The sequence below is a fragment of the Onychomys torridus genome, chromosome X, assembly GCF_903995425.1.
Source record: "Onychomys torridus chromosome X, mOncTor1.1, whole genome shotgun sequence".
Taxonomy (NCBI): Eukaryota; Metazoa; Chordata; class Mammalia; order Rodentia; family Cricetidae; genus Onychomys; species Onychomys torridus.
Genome location: NC_050466.1, coordinates 59,564,984 through 59,583,469, shown reverse-complemented (window position 1 = coordinate 59,583,469; position 18,486 = coordinate 59,564,984). Strand labels below are relative to the sequence as shown.

Genomic DNA, 18,486 nt, shown 5'->3' with positions numbered 1-18,486 from the left:
AGATGAGCTGTGTTAAATGGGCCAGTGAACAGCTCTGCTAATGGAAAACTATTTCCTGAAAGGTTCAAGATGGTGCTTTCCAAGCTTTGCTCTTTAGAATGGAGAGCTGGGCCAGCAGTTCCTTACCCTTTACTTGGTTCATTGTCTTATTTTGCATGCCATTTAGCTGTAGATTTTTTTTCTTTTCTTTCTTTTTTTTGGGGGGGGGGGGCTGAGGATTGAACCCAGGGCCTTGCGCTTGCTAGGCGAGCACTCTACCACTGAGCTAAATCCCCAACCCAAGATTTTGATTGATTGATTGGTGCTAAGATAGTAAAGTGATAAATGTATTGGGTGGGCAGTGGAGAGAAAAGACTGGGCAAGAGGAGGGAGGTACAAGATTGGGCAGGGGTTTGAAAGAGAAACTAGACATCCCTGTGACAACTTTAATAGTCAAATATTTGCCCAAGGTCCTGTTTATCTTTCTGCTAAACAACTGAATACAATCCAATGGCAAGCTTACACAAGACCAAGAAGTATAGTTCAGAATCATAAGTGGCTGAACAAAGCTTATGATGCTGGCTTTCAGCTCCATAGAACCCAAGTCCCTGTTTCACACGGTACTGTGTAGGCCAGAGAGCTACAGTTGATCTTGGCTCCAAATAGACAGAAACAGTAATGTCAACACTCACATCCTCAGCATTTTGGAAAACCATGCTCTAACTGCTCCGAGATAAGCTTATGAAAACAAGGCATCTAGGAGGAGATTTTATTCTCGTGAAGAGAGAATTCCAGTGCTATTTCTGTCGGAGATCATATTTGCTTTGCACATGAATTCATCTTCTGTGCCTTCTAGAGCATTTCTAAGCCGCCTTTGCTTATTCTGAGCAACCTATTCTTTTTGCCTCCCTCAGGGGAACTCCCTCTGGGTATCTTCCTCAGGAGAAGAGTCAAAAGTGGTAAATGGATCAGCTAGCATCCGTTTAGCATTTATTACTGTTTAGCTGTGCAGTGCCCTAGGCAAAAGCATCACATATGGATGGGTTCAAATCCTTGATGTGTCTCTACGCAATCTGACACATTACCTAACCCTGCCAAACCTCAGCTTCCCCATCTGTGAAAGGAGTAAAAACAATAGCTGTCTTGAGGGTTTTTGAGAAGTCATGAGAAAATGGCAGTGCAGAGCCCAGCATCTTAGGAGCTGTGCTTTCTTGTACTGCTCGGTACTTACGTGGACATATAGACCACAGCACAGTCAGAAGACTGGATGAAGGCAATGACATGCTCCTCAAAGATAAAGTTTCACTTTTTATGCCTCACCCCCAGATTTTTTAAAAATGGATTCTCAAGTCAACAAGAACCTCTTCCTTGAGTTTGTTACAGGCCCTATCTGGGGACTAGTTAACTTCAATTCAGGTTGAATTAGCCTCAATGGGTGGTACATTTGCAGTCCCATAAATACTTATCCAAATATGTACTTGGAAGTGACTCTAAGGGTGGTCCATTCATTTGATAGCACTGATACCTCCTGGAGCTGCTTAGAAAGCAGACCTTTCCCTGGTAAGCTGCTCTAGGAAATATCCCCCTGCCCACACTTGTGCAAGCAACCCTGATTAAAGGCAATGGACCCCAACAAAATGGCACGAAAGCAGGAGGAATCCTTGTTCAGAAGAAGAAGGGCTTCAGACGGAGTGATAGGGGACTAAGAGAGGGTAGTGGAGGCTGAACTAAGTAAATACTTGATCAAAATATTTTGCATACATGTATAAAATCATCAAAGAGTAAATTATAAATGTAAAAAGCACAGCTGGTTCTGTTCCCACCCCAGACCTAAACCACAATCTACACTGGGGACTCATGAGCACACTAGAGTTTCAGGTGCATTGACATAAACCACGATTTATTTGTACTATTTTGAAGTCCACTGAAATCCTGGTCGCTGATGAAAACTTTTTAATTCTATGATTGTGGGACCAAATGGACAATTTGCCCCCCACACTTCTTTTCCACCATAAGCATTCTTGATGTCAGATTTGGGGAGACTTCAGGAACCTAAAAGTAAACATTTGTAGCTGAAAGAACATGAGGGAATTTTTTTTTTTTTAAAAAAAGAAGGTATAGCTAAAGACAAACAAACAAATAACACACATACAAAAGAACAACAACAACAAACCTCTGTCTTTTGTTGAGAAGTTACAAAGACAACGTGAAAAGCCGTGCAAGGGCAGTGTGGAACGAAACGTGGAGAAAAGCAGTAAAGACAAAAGCTACATCAGGCCCACATCAGGCAGACTTGCTCAGTGAGATTTTGAGCAAGGTGAAGAATTCATAGTGAAATAGCAGCAGTTTAAGTCTCTGGTCCCCAAATTACAAGCTCGCTTTCGAGTCCCAGGGGAAGCCCAACACCTCTGTATTCATAATTTTGTGGTTGTTATTTATTTATTTATTTATTTTTACTGTGATGGGCTCCACAAAATTTAAAAACTCCAGCCCCACAACACCTGGGTCTGAACCTATCCTCCTGTAGGCTACGGCACCGCATAGCTGCTGGCCACCTCAACGCACCATTTCCGGCTTCTTCCGTCTCTCTGGGGTCCAGCACGGTGAAGAGCAGCTGCGCCTGCAAGAACTCAGCCTCAGCTGTATTCTCTCCCCAGCGGCAGCCGATTGTCTCACATCTTTCTGGCTGTTGGGTCAGAAATGGCTACCCGCCGCAGTGCCCCCAAAGCATTTATTGTCCTGCAGGGCCTTTCACAATCCCACAGGAAACCACGCTCAGCACTTAGCCAACACTTGTTGATGTGATTGAATGCAATGGACATGGAGACAAAAGCATATTTCTGAAAGACTCTAACACTGATAACTGCAGCTCTGGCTTTTCCCAGGCAGCTCTTGGGGACATGTGATAACCCTGCCTTTGTTTCTAGAACTTTGTGCTGGAAAGAACAAGAAAACATCTTGGTGAAACCCAACTTCTGACGCTGACTTCGCTCACAGGAGCCAGAATCAGGAAATCATTAGGTAACGCCAAAGTGTACAGAGAATAAGAAACGAAAACTTGAGCCCAACACTTAGACAAAGGAAGGCCTAAGAACAAAAAAATACAAGCCTGAAGGTGCACATAGCCACATTTTGTTAAAGTCTAGAAAGAAGTTTGGAACTGTCAGTAAAAATGGGACCTAATATAATGTCTCCCTCTGAAAATGGTTAAAAATTGGAATCAGCCAGCAGGCCAAGCACACTTGCTTCTTTAGAGGCCAAAGCTAGCTAAAGAAATGAGCCATGGGCACTTGGTACTGTGCTTCCTGAATGCAAACAGTGGCTGGTGGGACCTGGACCTGCACCACCTCTTCTACTGTCTGTTATCAGAAGACTAAAGGAATTTAAAGATTCTCAAAAATTATACCAGTGGGACATGACTTCACCCACAGAAAATGAGTTAATTTATGTCAAAAAATTTAGTCTGAAAATGAGAAGAGACTGATTTTACTAATGTATGCTGCACCGATATCACAAAGAAAAAGTGTGACTGCTAGTTTTTATTGATAATACATCTTGGTATTTGGCTTTTTTCATCCCACTATTTTCTCTGGAGCATTCTGGCTGGTCATGTATAATAAATCTAATGGCATTTAAAAATATATCACTTACTATTTTATGGGAGTGGGTTTTTTTTTTGCCTGAGTGTGTATCTACATGTCACGTGCATGCAGTGCCCTCAGAGGCCAGACAAGGGTGGATACTTCAGAACTAGAGCTGCAGACAGTTGAGAGCCAACATGAGGGTTCTGGGAATCAGGCCTGGGTCCTCTGGAAAAACAGCCAGTGCACTTAACCACTGAGCCATCTCTCCAGCCCCCTCTGATGGCACATTTTAGACTCAGCTGTAGGGTGCAAGACAATTATCTTTTCACTATGCTTTGATGTACTGTATAAGTTAATGAACTGGTGGGAATGTTAATGTGTCTGTGAGCATGTATGATATGGTTATATGATGATGCCTTGTGTGGGCAATGGAGACTAAAGTCCCTGGATTTCCAGCAAGTATTCTTTGAAACAGAGGTGGTATTAATATCACTGCTATTCTCTGAGTTGGTGAAATCATATGGAGAGCCTGCCACATGCTGGTCATTGTGGTAGGGCTGTAGACATGACAAGAAACAGAGCACAGATCTAACGACCGGGTGAAGCGATTTAATTCTGTACCTCTTTCCACATGGGGATTCATATTTACTTCATGTCTTACATATGGCAACATGGTAGACAGATTTTAGAATAAGAATAATCTAGAGGAGGAGAAGGAGGGGGTAGTATAGCCATGGAAAAAACCTGCGTATAATCTCCTGGGATTTCAACACCCCACTGGGGCTTGAAACACTCAAAGGCAGCAAGGAGTGGTTTCCTCTAAGTTAAAAATGCCACAGATTTATTTCCTCCTCCTAGTAATTCTCTTCCCCTGCGATTTCTCCCGAAACTTTCTTCAGCTTTGTATTTTCCATGGTTTCAGTTAACCGCTAACTTTTGATTCCAATTGCATGATTTAATTTACTCAAATTATAGTCTTTATTATCTCCTTTGACAGGAGAGATCCTTGGCACTTTTCTGGAGAGCTTGTTTGTGCAAGCCTTTGGCAAGCAACAGCCAAAGGGACACAGCATGGGATTTCACTTTGTGACATGAAGAGTCTTGTTCTCCTACACTTATGGTATTGAACCTGCTATAACTGAAGTAGATAAAGGGACAGAGGGAAGAAAGAGAAGAAAGAGGAGAGGGGAGAAGAGAGAAGGGGGAGGGAGGGAGAAAGAAAGAGGAGGATGGAGGGAGGGAAGAAAAGAGGGGAAAAGGAAGGAGACAGGGAGGGAGGGAGGGGGAGAGAGAGAGAGAGAGAGAGAGAGAGAGAGAGAGAGAGAGAGAGAGAGAGAGAGAATATGTTTCAGGTTATTTCAGGTTAGTGGCTGGCCTCTATTGTTTGCTATGTTCAGCACTTGGAAGGCAGAGACAGGTGGATCATGGTGAGGTTAGGGACAGCCTGGTCTACATAGCGGTTCCAGGCCAGCCAGGGTTACATAGTGAGACCATGTCTCAAACAATTTCATTTACTTACGTTTTATTTGTAAACTTTGGATAATTTCAGGCAAGTGTGCAATGTCCTTAATCACAGCCCCTTCTCTCCCTTGCTGCCCCCACTCCTGCCACCCCTTCTACTTTCTTTATGTGCAGGGGATCACAGCTGCTGTGAGGTCATGATGGCACCAGCCCCCGGCTCTCATGATCTCTCTGGCCCCTCTTCTGGGCTGTTCTTTGCTTCTTGGAAAGGGTAACCAGAGCACTTGAAAGGTATTTATTGGCAGCACGTTGAGCAGACTGAGAGAAGCACCACTATGGGTAGAAACACAAACACCGAGTGGACAGTTTAGCTGCATGCCCATTTAACAAAACACCAGTAGACTCTCCACTAGGGCCTGGGCCCTCCCCAGCCCTAAGTTTTTTTGGCCAGGTTTATATTTCCAGGCATGCATTTCCTCCCATGGAATTGGGCCTCAAAGACAAGCAAAAGTAGTTGACGGCCCCACAGACAGTCTTGCCACTGATGTACCAGGGAGCATATGCTGCCTAGAAGGTTCATATGGTAATAATATGGGTCCACATCTGGGTAAGACTGCTGGCTTTCTCCTGCAGCATCCTGCACAGCACTGTCCATCACAACTGATGCTAGCCAACCAGGAAGAATCATCTACCTCTAACTTAGTATTTTAAATGTGATTCTTTCAGGTTTTAGCCAAGATCCCCTGGGTTTCAGAGTCTCATATTCCATTGTTAATGTGGCCATCTCTATTTGGGATGTCTAATAGATACGTCAGTTTTAAGATGTTGAAAGCAGACTTCCTGATTAATCCTTCCAACTGCCTCCTCCCATAGTCTTCCCCTCCTCAGTTAATAGCAGCTCCATCAGTCTGGTGGGTCAGACCAACCAAGCCTACAAGAATAACTTGTTTGTTACTCTTCCTTACAAACTCAACACTCCAACCTTCAGGAACCATCTAGCACTATCTTCTAAATGTGTCAAAAATTAGACCACTTTCAATACTTCTGCTGCTACTTATTGGTCTAAATTGGAGTTATCTCTCACAAGTTCAACATCAGCTTGGGCTACACTGAGAGTTCCAGGCCATACTTTCTGTAAGAGTCTGTTACAAAAATCTAAGGCTGATATAGGAGGTAGCTTGGTGGTAGAGTGCTTGCCTAGTATGCACAAGATCCTAGGTTACACCCTGGAAGCCACTTAATGAATTAATGAATCCCCTAAGATTATCTCTTACATCATCTCAGTACTTCATCTTACCAACTCCTAAAACTGGCCTATTGCTATTAATTTGAGAACCACCATCTGGCTCATAGCCCTTGCATTGACTGTATCTTCTGATGATTAACTGTCCCAACATCTGCCTAGCTCATAACCTCATCCTAGATGTTTTTTGTAAAGATTTCTTTATTTCTTTATTATGTATACAGTGTTCTGCCTGCATATATGCCTGCAGGCCAGGCCAGAAGAGGGCAACAGATCTCATTATAGGTGGTTGTGAGCCACCACATGGTTGCTGGGAATTGAACTCAAGACCTTTGGAAGAACAGCCAGTGCTCTTAACCGCTGAGCCATCTCTCCAGACCCTCATCCTAGACTTGCTCTAACATTTTTCCAATGAACCTTATCTTGACCATCCAGCTCAATATTACAACCCCATCCCGACCTAGCATGCCCAGTCCTTCTTATTTTTTCAGCTTCTCCCCATTAGTACTCATTGTCTTATGATACACCGCGTAATTTCATTTGTCTATCTTTATTAAAGTGTAAGCCTACAAGGGCTCCAACAGGTTTCTTGTAGCTCAAGCTTTCTGGCATGGGCAGGTGTTTATTGGGAGTATAACTCCGTCACTTGTTGCATGTATGTCTTCTGGTATTAAAACAACCTGCTTGGATATTGGTATCTGACATGGATTGTTCACACTCATGGAAATTAAGATGAACATATCACCCCTCCCAAAGATACCTGTGTATCAAAACTTGGGTTCAGTGGTGAAGCAAATAATCTTTTCCTTGTGAAAGAAGATGGGTGTGTACAGAAAGGCCTGTTAAATCACCTTGTTATTACCTTTCTAGATACCCATGACATCGTCACATAAACTGTGGACATCCAGTCATGTTTACTTGGTGGAAGGTAAGTATTTGAAGTCTAGAAACCGTCGGAAAAGTGAGTCAGTCGTGCCTGCTTTCTGAAAACAAAATCAGTTGGAGGACAGCAAGCATGTATTTATGTATCATTGTGTGGGATTGCCTTCGTTATGTAATGGCAGTGCTGAGCACTTACGGCAGACTGATGCCTATGAAGTCTCAAGTGCTCACTATCTGTATTTCTCAGAAACAAAATTGGCTAACTCGTGCCATAGAAAAAACCTGCTAGCTGTAGGGATGGCCTAGTAGCTTGGAACTAGATTTGGCAGCTCTAGTTCATAGATCCTGTACTAGGTACTAGAGTTGGGAGCAAAGAGACTAGGCAAAGAGGAGTAACTTTATGGGTGTTTTCCTTCCTATTTAATTTATTATTATTATTATTATTATTATTATTATTATTATTATTATTATTTATTTTATTTTTACAAAATTTTAGCATGAAAGATAGCATGGAGAAAGGTTAAAAGAAGTAAAAAGACTCATATACCACCACCTATACTCTCCAACTAACATTCTCTTGATATTGGCTTTGTCATGACTTCATCAACCACAGTATTATTGTTGTTGTTATTATTGGTGCATTCAAAGTAAGTTGTAGATGTCAGTACACAATGCCCTCCGTAAACAACTCAACAAACACAATATTAGCTAGAAGTTATTAGAATTAGGTTTGACCTTCACAACAATGCTGTGATCTGCAAAGCTGTCTTCTTCTGGTCAGAAGACACAATTTTACAAATGTTGAAAGCTGAGAAAGGTTATCAGGGTAATTAAAGTAAGTATCAGGGGAATCAGTCACCTACATTCCCCTGCTTCTCTACTTCAGAGATGAATCAGTCTGTCAGGGCCAAGAGGGTTTTGCTTCTGATAGTTTCTAGGAATGTTCTGTGGCTCCAAAGAGAGGATCCTAAGTTGCTTTTTCTGGGATTTTTTGCCAGAGCCCCAGAGAGAAGGCAGAGAGGAACACCAGTGCAGCTTCTGGGTCAGAACCTGCAATATCTGTGAAAGAGATTCTCAGCCAGGCGGAGGTGGAAGTCTTACGTACCCACTGTCTCTGGATATAAGTGGATGTTTTGAACTGCCCAACAGAATGCTGGCCTCCATACACTGGTGCATGTGAAGTAATTAGTCTTTGACTTGAAGGCAACTGATTTTCTGGGTTAATGACTCTGAATTTCTAACATGGAATATTCCAGAGGTACTGGCCCTTTAATGAATAGCAACTTTGTTGCCCTGGAAAGCAATTTACCAAAATCCACAGGCAAGAACATTTGTGTTGATATGTTAAAACAGAAAAATAACTGCAAATGATGGAGTGTTTAAGATGACTGTACACTTGTATGAAGTAATACCTTTGGAAAGATGTTCAGTGTTATAAAGATGAAAATCAGTATGTTGGATAAAAGGCAAAAAGTCGGGCTGGTGGTGTAGCTCATTTGGGAGAGTGCTGGTCTAGCATGCACACAGCCCCATACATGCCGTTACAAGCCTGTGATCCCAACACTCAGGGGACAGAGGCAGGAGGATCAGAATTCAAAGCCGTCTGTGGCTACATAGTAAGTTTGAAGTCATACAACCCTGTTACAAAATGAAAACAAAGTGAGGGGGAGCTATGACTGAACATGTGTTGACAATATGGGTGTCTTTAAAGATTACAGTAGTGTATTGGAGTCATTTTGAGAAGGCTTTGCTCTCTGCTGTATCAGCATAAAGTTTTCTTTCATGTTGCTCAGGATTCCAAAGGTGATTAGTGGTCACATATCCAGCTGCCTGCTCCACATCCTCCTTTGATTTCAAAGAAGACTCGGAGTTCAAATGTACAGAGTTACACTTCTCACCTCTAAGATGGACTCTGTTCATAGTGAAGCATTGTATGGCTTCTACTCCATTTGCAAAAATTCTCTCTTCTCTCATCCTCGTGTTGCCCTTTCAACCTTCTAGCTTTTTGGAAGTGCCCTCTCCCTCCCTCCCTCCATCCCTCCCTCCCTCTCTCCCTCCCTTTCTCTCTCTTTCTCTTTCTCTCTCCTTCTCATTTTCTTTTTCTCCTTGAAAGGCCTACAAATGGAATCTCTCTGCTCTGCTGTGACTACACATGCTCCTACATGTGTCTTCTGCTTTGAGAAATGTCACCATTTTCTCTGGATGCAGAGGTGGAGTAGGTTTTGAATTCCAGAAAAACTTCCAAAAAGGTGTCCACTGAAACATCACCATTCTTTCTGAAGTTCTTTCATCATGAAATGATACTTGTGACAGAGGAGTCCTTTTGCTGGCACATCTGCACTTTGGAGGCATCTGCTGCAGCTAGTAGGAGGGATGCCAATTTTAACCTCTAAGTTCTAGTTTAATAATTGTTTGTCTCACTTGATGGCTGATTGTCCTCATGATGAATTAAATGGACATAGCTACTTTCTGCAAGGTTTGTCACTAGCCTGGAGCATTTTGAAAATCTATTTCTTTTCTCCTATGACCTGAGAATATTTTCCCAGGTACTCATTTTTATGAAACAAACTACCCTGAAACTGTTTACCTTAAAGGCTTTGTGGATCAGGAAGTTGGGATGAACAATGTTGGGTGTTCAGACTATCCATGTGGCATTGGTTGGGGCAGCTGGGGCTGGAAGATCCACTTTCAAGGTGACCTTGAGCTTCATTTCTTCTCATGGTGTATCTCCCTTCAAGGCCTCTTTTCTATAGAGCCCTGGCTTCTTTAACCTCAAGGTCGTCACTCTTTTTGTTTGTTTGTTTTGTTTTGTTTGAGACAATGTTTCTTTGTGTAAGCCCTGGCTGAACTGGAACTATTTCTATGGAGGACACTGGCCTCCAACTCACAGAGATCCACCGGCCTCTGCTTCCTGAGTGCTGGGATTAAAGATATGTGCCACCACTGCCCAGCGAGGTCATCACTCTTAAAAGAACAGCTGGTTTCCATGAAACAGATGTGGTAACCGCCAGCTAATTTCAAAGCCTCACTCAGAAATGGCACGTTGAATTGGTCAAGGCAGCCACCAGTTCTGCATAGACCTAAGAGCAAGAGGAGTAAATGGCACATTCAGGAGAGTGTTGGGTTATATTTCAGAACAAACCTGTGAGATAGAAACCACTGTTTAGGCCACTGGAGGAAAATGGGATCTTCCAAGAGCTGATAAACAACAGCTCTAGGAAATAATATATAGGTGTTTTTCAGGTAGAAAGTTTCTCCTAGACTTGAGGAAACAGCTATCAAAGGTTGTCCATGGAGCATGACATAGAAGTTAAGAGCTAAAAGCTTAAGTGAAATTGAAGGAGGGAAAGTTCTAGACAGGCCCCACAAACTAACGAGAGAGATTTATGTAGTTCCTCCCCAGCCCCTGCACAAGTGGGTAAAAGGGCGAGGCTGGTTCAAATACATCAAAGAACTTTCTACTAAAGTCATTGAGAAGCCCCTGATGGGTTCAGGCATTGGTTTTCTATTTGTCTGCCACTAGAAAACGGTGTGGTCAGTGGTGAACCTGAAGGCAGGAGGAGTGGATGGTGGTTGGGGAAGATGGATAGTAGCCTTCAGAATGGGAAGGTTTGGATGCACTGAGAGATATTAGAAATCTGAATCCACAGGCTTTTGAGCTGAAAGTGTGTGAGGAGAAAGCTTGCACTCCAAGCCCAGTCACCTGGTTGAATGTTGGACTGGTCAAGGGAATGCAAGGTAAGTTCTGCAATGTGCCAGGCAGAGGGTTCATACTTCTATTTTATGTGGAAACAGTTTCAGAAATAATTATAATAATGACAAGTGCCAATACTTTATTAGTCCATGGCAGTTTTGATGTTTATATGGATTATCTCATTTGGCCTTGAATTACTTAAGGTAGGCAGGATTAGTTTGAAGCCCACTGATAGGAGTGCCCAGAGAAAAGACTTAAAAACAAACAAAGAATTATTCAGACTATGTTTTACTACGAATTTAGTTACGGGCATTAAGGAAGAGAGATAGCCACTTCAAGAAAGACAGTGTACACCCACGTGCGGCCATGGACTTCTCAGGAGAGACAGCAACAAACCAGGGACAATTTCACACATTTGCAAGACAGCCATGCTTGTACAAAGCCCAGGCTGCTCTCCTCTGTCCTGTTCCAATTGCAGTGTGTGCTGCCCAGTTGAGCACCAGGGAGAAGGCCCCCGACTCTTCTGCTTCCCTAGTTTACAGCAGGAGTCTGCAAACTAAGCTGCAGCCCACGTGGCTATGCACCCCACTGTGCGCATTTTTGTCCAGGCTGAAAGCCCTGAACGTCTTTTCACATTTTAAGGTGGGGGGGGGCTGGGGATGAGGCTCAGCTGGTAGAGCACTCAGCACTCCCAATGCTCTGGGGCCAGTCCTCAGCACCACCTAAAACTGGCCACGGCGGTGGGTGAACCATTGTAACCCCAACACTCGGGAACTGTGGGCAGGAAAATCAGAAGCTCTAAGTTATCCTTGGCCATCTATGGACATAAGGCCAGCCTAGGATATATGGAAACAGGTCTCAAGATATTAGCTGAAATATAAAGTCAGAAGAATATTTCATGACAAGTGAAAATTGCATGAATTCAAAACATAATATTATAAATTCAAATTTTATTATCTGCAATAAGGTTTTTATTGAAACACAGCCATACTCAGTAAGTGTTGGCTATGGCTGCTTTCTGGCTACAAAAGCAACCCGGAGCACTCTCCACGGAAGACCTACATAGCTAGAAGTATATATCAAATTTACTGGGTTGGGGATTTAGCAAGGCCCTGGGTTCCATTCTCAGCCCCCCCCCCCAAAAAAAAAGAGAAAATTTACCATCAGACAGTTTACCAGATTTATTTCAGAGTCACCGCTTTCACTTTTGTTTTTATTTTTATTTTTTTTTTTGCCAAAAGTGAGGACCGAACCCAGGGCCTTGTGCTTGCTAGGCAAGCGCTCTACTGCTGAGCTAAATCCCCAACCCTCTACTTCCACTCTTTTCCCAAGACAAGGCAATGAACTTTCTGGTGTTTAAAGGACATTCAGAATGGCAGCCTCGCCTGCCCCCTGATTAAAAGTTCTAGGAAAACTGGCTTGCTTCCCGGCTGGGTACACATCCTCATCCTACTGAGGGCAACTCTCAAATGCCTTCTCCCTCCATCCCAACAAAATCCAAGCCCTTGATCACATGTCTACCTATTAGAGTATGCCTTCTCTTTGGGCAGGAACAGGGATGTTTGGGCTCTTGCTTCTGCTCTGGCCCTGGTCTCCGTTCTCACGGGCAAACAGCAAGGAGCATATTTATGAGAAACAACTGTGTATGTAGCACCTAGGAGTCAGACTCATTTTGTTCTCTTTATAAGCCTACAATGGTGGTACTATCATCTTTACCACTTTCATTTCACTGCGAACCTGATGCACAGACAGGCTGAGTCACCTGCCCAAAACAGGACAAGTAGCTAGCAAACATTCTTGTTCAAAGAGCCAACGGGTTGGGTGACAGGCTGACTGGAGCGAAAACAGGTTTTCCAAGTCAATCTAGGGGTATACAGAGCACTGAAGCATCCCACACATGGGGGTGGGCAGCTCGCCCCCAAGAGGCCGGGGTGCGCATCACTCTTTGGATAGAAGGTCAAAAGGCAGAACCAGAGAGGGTGGAGTCAGAGAATCCAAACCTAGGGTAAATAAAGGGAGTGCATTTCCGGTCCTAGGCCCTGGGACCTAGAGACTCCCGCCTCCCAGAGGCCCCACAACAGAGTGCTGAGTCACGCTGACTGACTGCTGGCGCTCTGCAAAACCTCCCTGTGCTGTGTCCCTGACGCTGCGGAGACTCTACGGCGGGCGGCCGCGGCTTCCCTCCTGGGCCTGTGCTACAGCGGAGTAAGTGGCCTGGGGATGCTTTCCTCCAACCCCCCGCGAGGGTGGGGTGTGTGTGTGTGTGTGTGTGTGTGTGTGTGTGTGTGTGTGTGTGTGTGTACGTGGGTGTGTGTGTGTGTGTGTGTGTGTGTGTGTGTGTGTGTGTGTGTTTTGGTGGGGGGAGGAGATGATGCCCGGACTAGTTTTCGTGATGCCCCCGCGAGGGTGGGGTGTGTGTGTGTGTGTGTGTGTGTGTGTGTGTGTGTGTGTGTGTGTGTTTTGGTGGGGGGAGGAGATGATGCCCGGACTAGTTTTCGTGATGCTTCCTTTCCCAGCCTACTACTGGCTCCTAGGGGAGCTGAGGGAGGAAGATGCTTAAATAGCACCGAGATTTGGTGAAAGGGACCGCAGCTTGGCTTTTCGCCTGACAAAACACTGTAATTAGCTAACTTCCTCATCCTTGTTCGTGTGTGTAGTATCTAACTGTGGGAGTCTGGAAGGACCCAGAAAATCTTAAGTGGAGGCAAAATTACTTAGTAGTTGAGCATGTCTGAATGATGACAGGCCTGTATTCAGAAGTTCGTTTCTGTGCCCCACTTTTCATGGCCCAATAGGTATATATTGATTGTCTGCTAGAGAGGATACATTTTAGGATCTGCCTTTACTAACTGGAGGGTACTCCTGTGTAAAGTCCCTATAAATAAGAGCAGATCACTTTCCCACAGCACTGTTCAAATCCTTTGAGACAGACATTTCTTAATCCCATTTTATACATGGAAAAGCTGAGGCACAGAGAGTCCCAAGCAGGCTGGAATGTGGCTAAGCTGAGATAGAAATCTAAGGTGTCCAGCTCCAGAATCGTCATCTTGTAAAAACACTTCTCTTGGCTGCAGTAGAAATCTTTGAAGGATTGGTTAGAGTTCACTTGGCGAACAGATCTGAGGATTTAGGATTACTTATCTGCAAATCCCTGAAGATAGAAAGGGGGTTCTGGAATGTTTTCTTAGTTAGGGCTTAGACATCTTCAGTACATAATGAAGCACTCTTGAGTAATAAATGTGGTATATTGGTTGTTTCTGAACCATGGGTTCCCTTGCCGGGGGCATTCATATATAATTTGTCTGTGCTTTAGAAGACTTTATTAGGACGTTCAAAGATTTCATGCCTAAAAATTTGCGTGCACAATACCTACATAAGATCAAGCCAGTCAACATTCCAACACAGATGGAAGGAAGGTTTGTGAAGTCCCACCCCTAACTGAGAAACTTTGGCACTTGGAGGCTGCTGGGGTAGGGAGTGCCAGTTTTCTTGAATAAAGTAACCCCTGTTAGGATGCCCATGCTTCAGTAGATGACCCAACACGCATGTACACAACAGGGATAGTACCACTTGGATTCAGTAGGCCACGGAAAAGATAGCATGAAGCTGGCAGTGAGATGTGATGGGGGTCTGAAAGGAGTTAGAGGGGGAATGGGGGGTTGATATGATTAAAAAACACATTGTATACATGCTTGAAATTACTAAGGAATGATTTTTTTTAATGACCATGGACTTTAGAGACACATGGGTAATTGAATCCAGTTACCCTTGAAGATCTTTCATTTCCAACACCATCATATTCTGGTGAGATTCACATACCTCTAGTTTTTTTCTCTTTGTTTCCAGTGTCACCAAAAGAATCCCCACTTCCATCTTCCACCCTACCACATGGGGTGGCCATGGAAGGGTGTGTGGTGGTGTGGGAGGTCAAGAGATGTCACTGAAGGAAAGCATATAAAATGCTCTTTAGATATTTCTATTAAGTTCTTCCTATGATGACTTTGTACACGATGACTGCAGGATTACATGAGGTAACTGCTAATAATGGGGTTCAGGTACCTGGAGATACTAGTACACGTCCACCATATTTGTGTTTTAAAAATCACCTAGTCTAGTCTCTGTTCACAGTGAGTACTCAATACATTACAACTGTTGGAATTTGGGGGAAGTCTACCGTTAATATCCTTCGTTTATAGTCTGTAGATATTCCCTCCATTGTGATTTCTTTCGTTGTCTTTCATCTTGTTCTCCATCTTCTGCAGCTCCACACCAAAACGTTTCTTTATAAACTTCAAAATGGCATCCTCTAAGAAGGTTACTCTCTCAGTGCTGAGTCAGGAGCAGTCAGAGGGGGTTGGAGCTCGGGTCCGAAGAAGCATTGGCAGACCTGAGGTACGATGACTGGATGACTACTTTGTGCTTTCCTTTCTGAAGGGACTGGTGGGATGTTGAAGGGGGATTTGGTCATAAGCTTCCCTGTAGGGTGCCTGTCTTAGGTGGGGTTTTTGTTGCTGTGAAGAGACACTGTGACCATGGCAACTCTTATATGGAAAACATTTAATTGGGGGTGGCTTGACTACAATTTCATAGGTTCGGTCCATTCAGACGTGGTGCTGGAGAAATAGCTGAGAGTCCTACCTACATCATGCAGGCAACAGACTGACAGTCACACTGAGGGAAGTTTGAGCAAAGGAGACATCAAAGCCCACCTCCACAGTGACACACTTTCTCCAATGAGACCACCCCTACTCCAACAAGGCCACACCTCCTAGTAGTGCCAATCCCTTTGGGGGCCATTTTCTTTCAAACCACCAGTGCCAGAGGGAGAAACATGAAACTCCACAATTGGGGCCCTGTGTGGATCAACCCCAGCCTACAGGGGGTCTCTGGAATATGGATAAGGAGGTGCTGGGCAGCAGGTGCAGCTGAACTGCAGGAGATGTGTCTGGTTTTCTCTGCATGCCCATGTTCTTGAGTAAGGAGCATGCTGGCTTCAGCCTAGCATGCATATCCTCAAATGTGCCCATCTTGTAGCCTCTCCACCCTTCCTTACTTGCTCATACTTCAAAGCATAAGGAACTGTGGATCTCAGCTTCGGATCCCTAGGGAAGACAACCTGATTGGTTCTGCATGGGTCAGGTCTCCTGGCTGATCCCACATAATAAAGGATTTGTATTTGTACACTGAGATCCAGCTCTGTAGACCTCTGTTGTGGGGGCAGGAACACAAGGGAACTCAGAGATTGTGACTCTAGTTGTCTTTTTAACATTAGGGACAATTTTTATCTGAATACTAAGGAATACATCAAGTTTAGGGAGGGGTCTTAGCTGCACTGAGAGGTATCAAATAGTGATCATAGTCAAGGGCTAGAGGCCTCAGTGCTCTCCCACATTAAATGTGAGTAAGAGAAGAAATGCATTGCAGGGATAGATTGCATTTTGGGGAAGCAGAGCTGATTCCTTACACTCCACTCTAGGATTTTCATACTGCCTTGTTGCTAAGCTTTATACCTCTCATTACATATGGGTTTATTTGTCCACTTTTTGATAAAAAGTGTGTTTGAAAAATATTTATCTTTTTTTTTTTTAGTACTGGAGATTGAACATAGGGGGACCCTTGTACGTGCTAAGCAAGCAATCAACCACTGATCTATAGCCACATCCCTCATTTTGGATTTTATGATGAGACAAGAGTCTCACTAAGTTGCCTAGGCTGGCCTTGAATTTAAATCCTCCTTCTTCAGCTTCCTGAATAACCAGGATTGACAGGTTCACCTTTGCTTATAGGCTTTGGAAAGTCTTGGCTTTCTTCAGCGAGTCCTGCCCTATATCATTAATGGGTTTGATGTTTTCAATTTAAAAAATTTAATTGAAAAATTGTGTGTATTGTGTAGAACAGGATGTTTTTATACCTGTATAATGCCAAGGAATGGTCAAAACTAGCTGATTAACTATTACTTCACATAATAATTTTCAAAATCTAGTCTTAGCAAATTTCAACTATATAATACACTGCCATTTTACAGCTAACAAGTGCTATTGACTTCCTGAACTTACTCTTCTGTCTGACCAACATCCCTCCATCGGCTCACCTCAGCTCTGGAAGCCACCATTCTATTTGTTTAGATTGCACATATGAGTGAGGGGTTGCAGTATTTGTCCTACCTTGCCCGGCTCCCTTCACCCAGCATGATGCTGATCAGCCATCGCAGTAGACCCCCATCAGCTCCATCAGTCTTTCTTCTTTGCTGTTTTGAGCCTCTGACATTTTTCTTTCCAACAGTAACTCACTCGTAGATAGCTCTTGAGATCCAAAATGTACCATTTGTCAAAGAAAAAACACAAATAACTTTATCTTAATGACTAAATGCATAGGGCCAGATGGAGGAGGTGTCATATTCTCTTAGATGTATATCAGCACTGACGAAAAAACTGGAGAGAGTTCTGAGACCCCACAGACACCTGTTAGTAAGCCGTTACCATGTACTGAGTGTAGCTATGACTTTAATCAGTCCATCTGTCAAGAAGGTACCTGCTGAGAGTGTCTTAACACTTTCTTTTAATCCTGTGAATTTCTTTGGTGGTCTGGTGAAACCTATCAATTCCTTTGTAAAACAGTGTGTTGAAGTACACAAAACAGAATAGATGAATTTCCAAGAAAAAAATTTTATTTTATAACATGGTTGAGGTTTTTTTTTTTAGAGACGATTTAGTCATCTTATATTTTTACAAGTTTTTAAGAGTTTTTATTTTTAAAAGTTTTGAGTGATCCATGTAATCACATCCTAATTTCAAACATGAACAATATTTTCACATATCTACTCACAGATGTAATATGTTATGAAATAGCTTCAGTTCCTATTGGTCCCAGAATCAGAATTACTGGCACTTTATCCATTCATTCATTCATTCATTCATTCATTTATTTATTTATCCAGAGCTGAGGACCGAACCCAGGGCCTTGCACTTGCTAGGCAAGCACTCTACCACTGAGCTAAATCCCTAACCCCACTGGTAATTTATTATAACTGACAGAGCTTACTCACAATTGAAGAAGCTACTGGATTTTAGTCTGGATGTGATAGTGATAGTTGCAGGACAATGTGAACATGCCTAATGGTACTGAACTTGGGCTTAGGCAGATGGCTTAGTGGTTAAGAGTGTGGACTGCTTTTGTAGAGGACCTTAGTTTAATTCCTAGCATCTGTATCTGGAGACTTACAACTACCTGTAACTCCAGCTCCAGGGTGACCTTTTGCTTCTGGTCTCTGAGGGCACCTGCATTCATAAGCACATATCCTCACACAGACACAGGAATCTACAGATAATCATCATCATCATCATCATCATCATCATCATCATCTTTAAAATTGCTAAATTTCATTTTATATCTATTTTATTATAATCAAAAATATTCAGAAAATAGAGGTTAGTGAAAACAAAGATGTAATTCCCCTCAATATAATTTTATATATTTGAATTTTATGTTTTATGCGATATAAGAAACCTTGATTAAAAACAGATTTTTCAAGTCACTGCTATGTTATTTAAATTCATGTCTCCTGTGTCACAAATATTCTGTAACCCTAATGGAAGACAGAGGAATAATTCTGAATGTCATTAACTTTGTTTAATTACAAATGA

The 18,486-nt window shown here is 43.1% G+C and overlaps 2 protein-coding genes across 3 annotated transcripts in view; one reads left to right on the top strand and one right to left on the bottom strand.

Moving 5' to 3' along the window:
- Positions 1-2,660, bottom strand: part of Bmx (BMX non-receptor tyrosine kinase) — a 55,196-nt gene extending 52,536 nt beyond the window's left edge. Inside the window, exon 1 of the mRNA XM_036174984.1 lies at positions 2,545-2,660. Coding sequence (XP_036030877.1) covers positions 2,545-2,547 — 3 coding nt within the window. The 5' untranslated portion in view covers positions 2,548-2,660. The remainder of the gene's footprint in view (positions 1-2,544) is intronic.
- A 10,098-nt stretch (positions 2,661-12,758) lies between these two features.
- Positions 12,759-18,486, top strand: part of Pir (pirin) — a 94,096-nt gene continuing 88,368 nt past the window's right edge. Inside the window, exons 1-2 of one of the 2 annotated variants that reach the window (XM_036174859.1) lie at positions 12,759-13,048; positions 15,106-15,235. In XM_036174859.1, coding sequence (XP_036030752.1) covers positions 15,140-15,235 — 96 coding nt within the window. In that variant the 5' untranslated portion in view covers positions 12,759-13,048; positions 15,106-15,139. The remainder of the gene's footprint in view (positions 13,049-15,105; positions 15,236-18,486) is intronic. The other variant, XM_036174858.1, reaches the window with a different exon arrangement.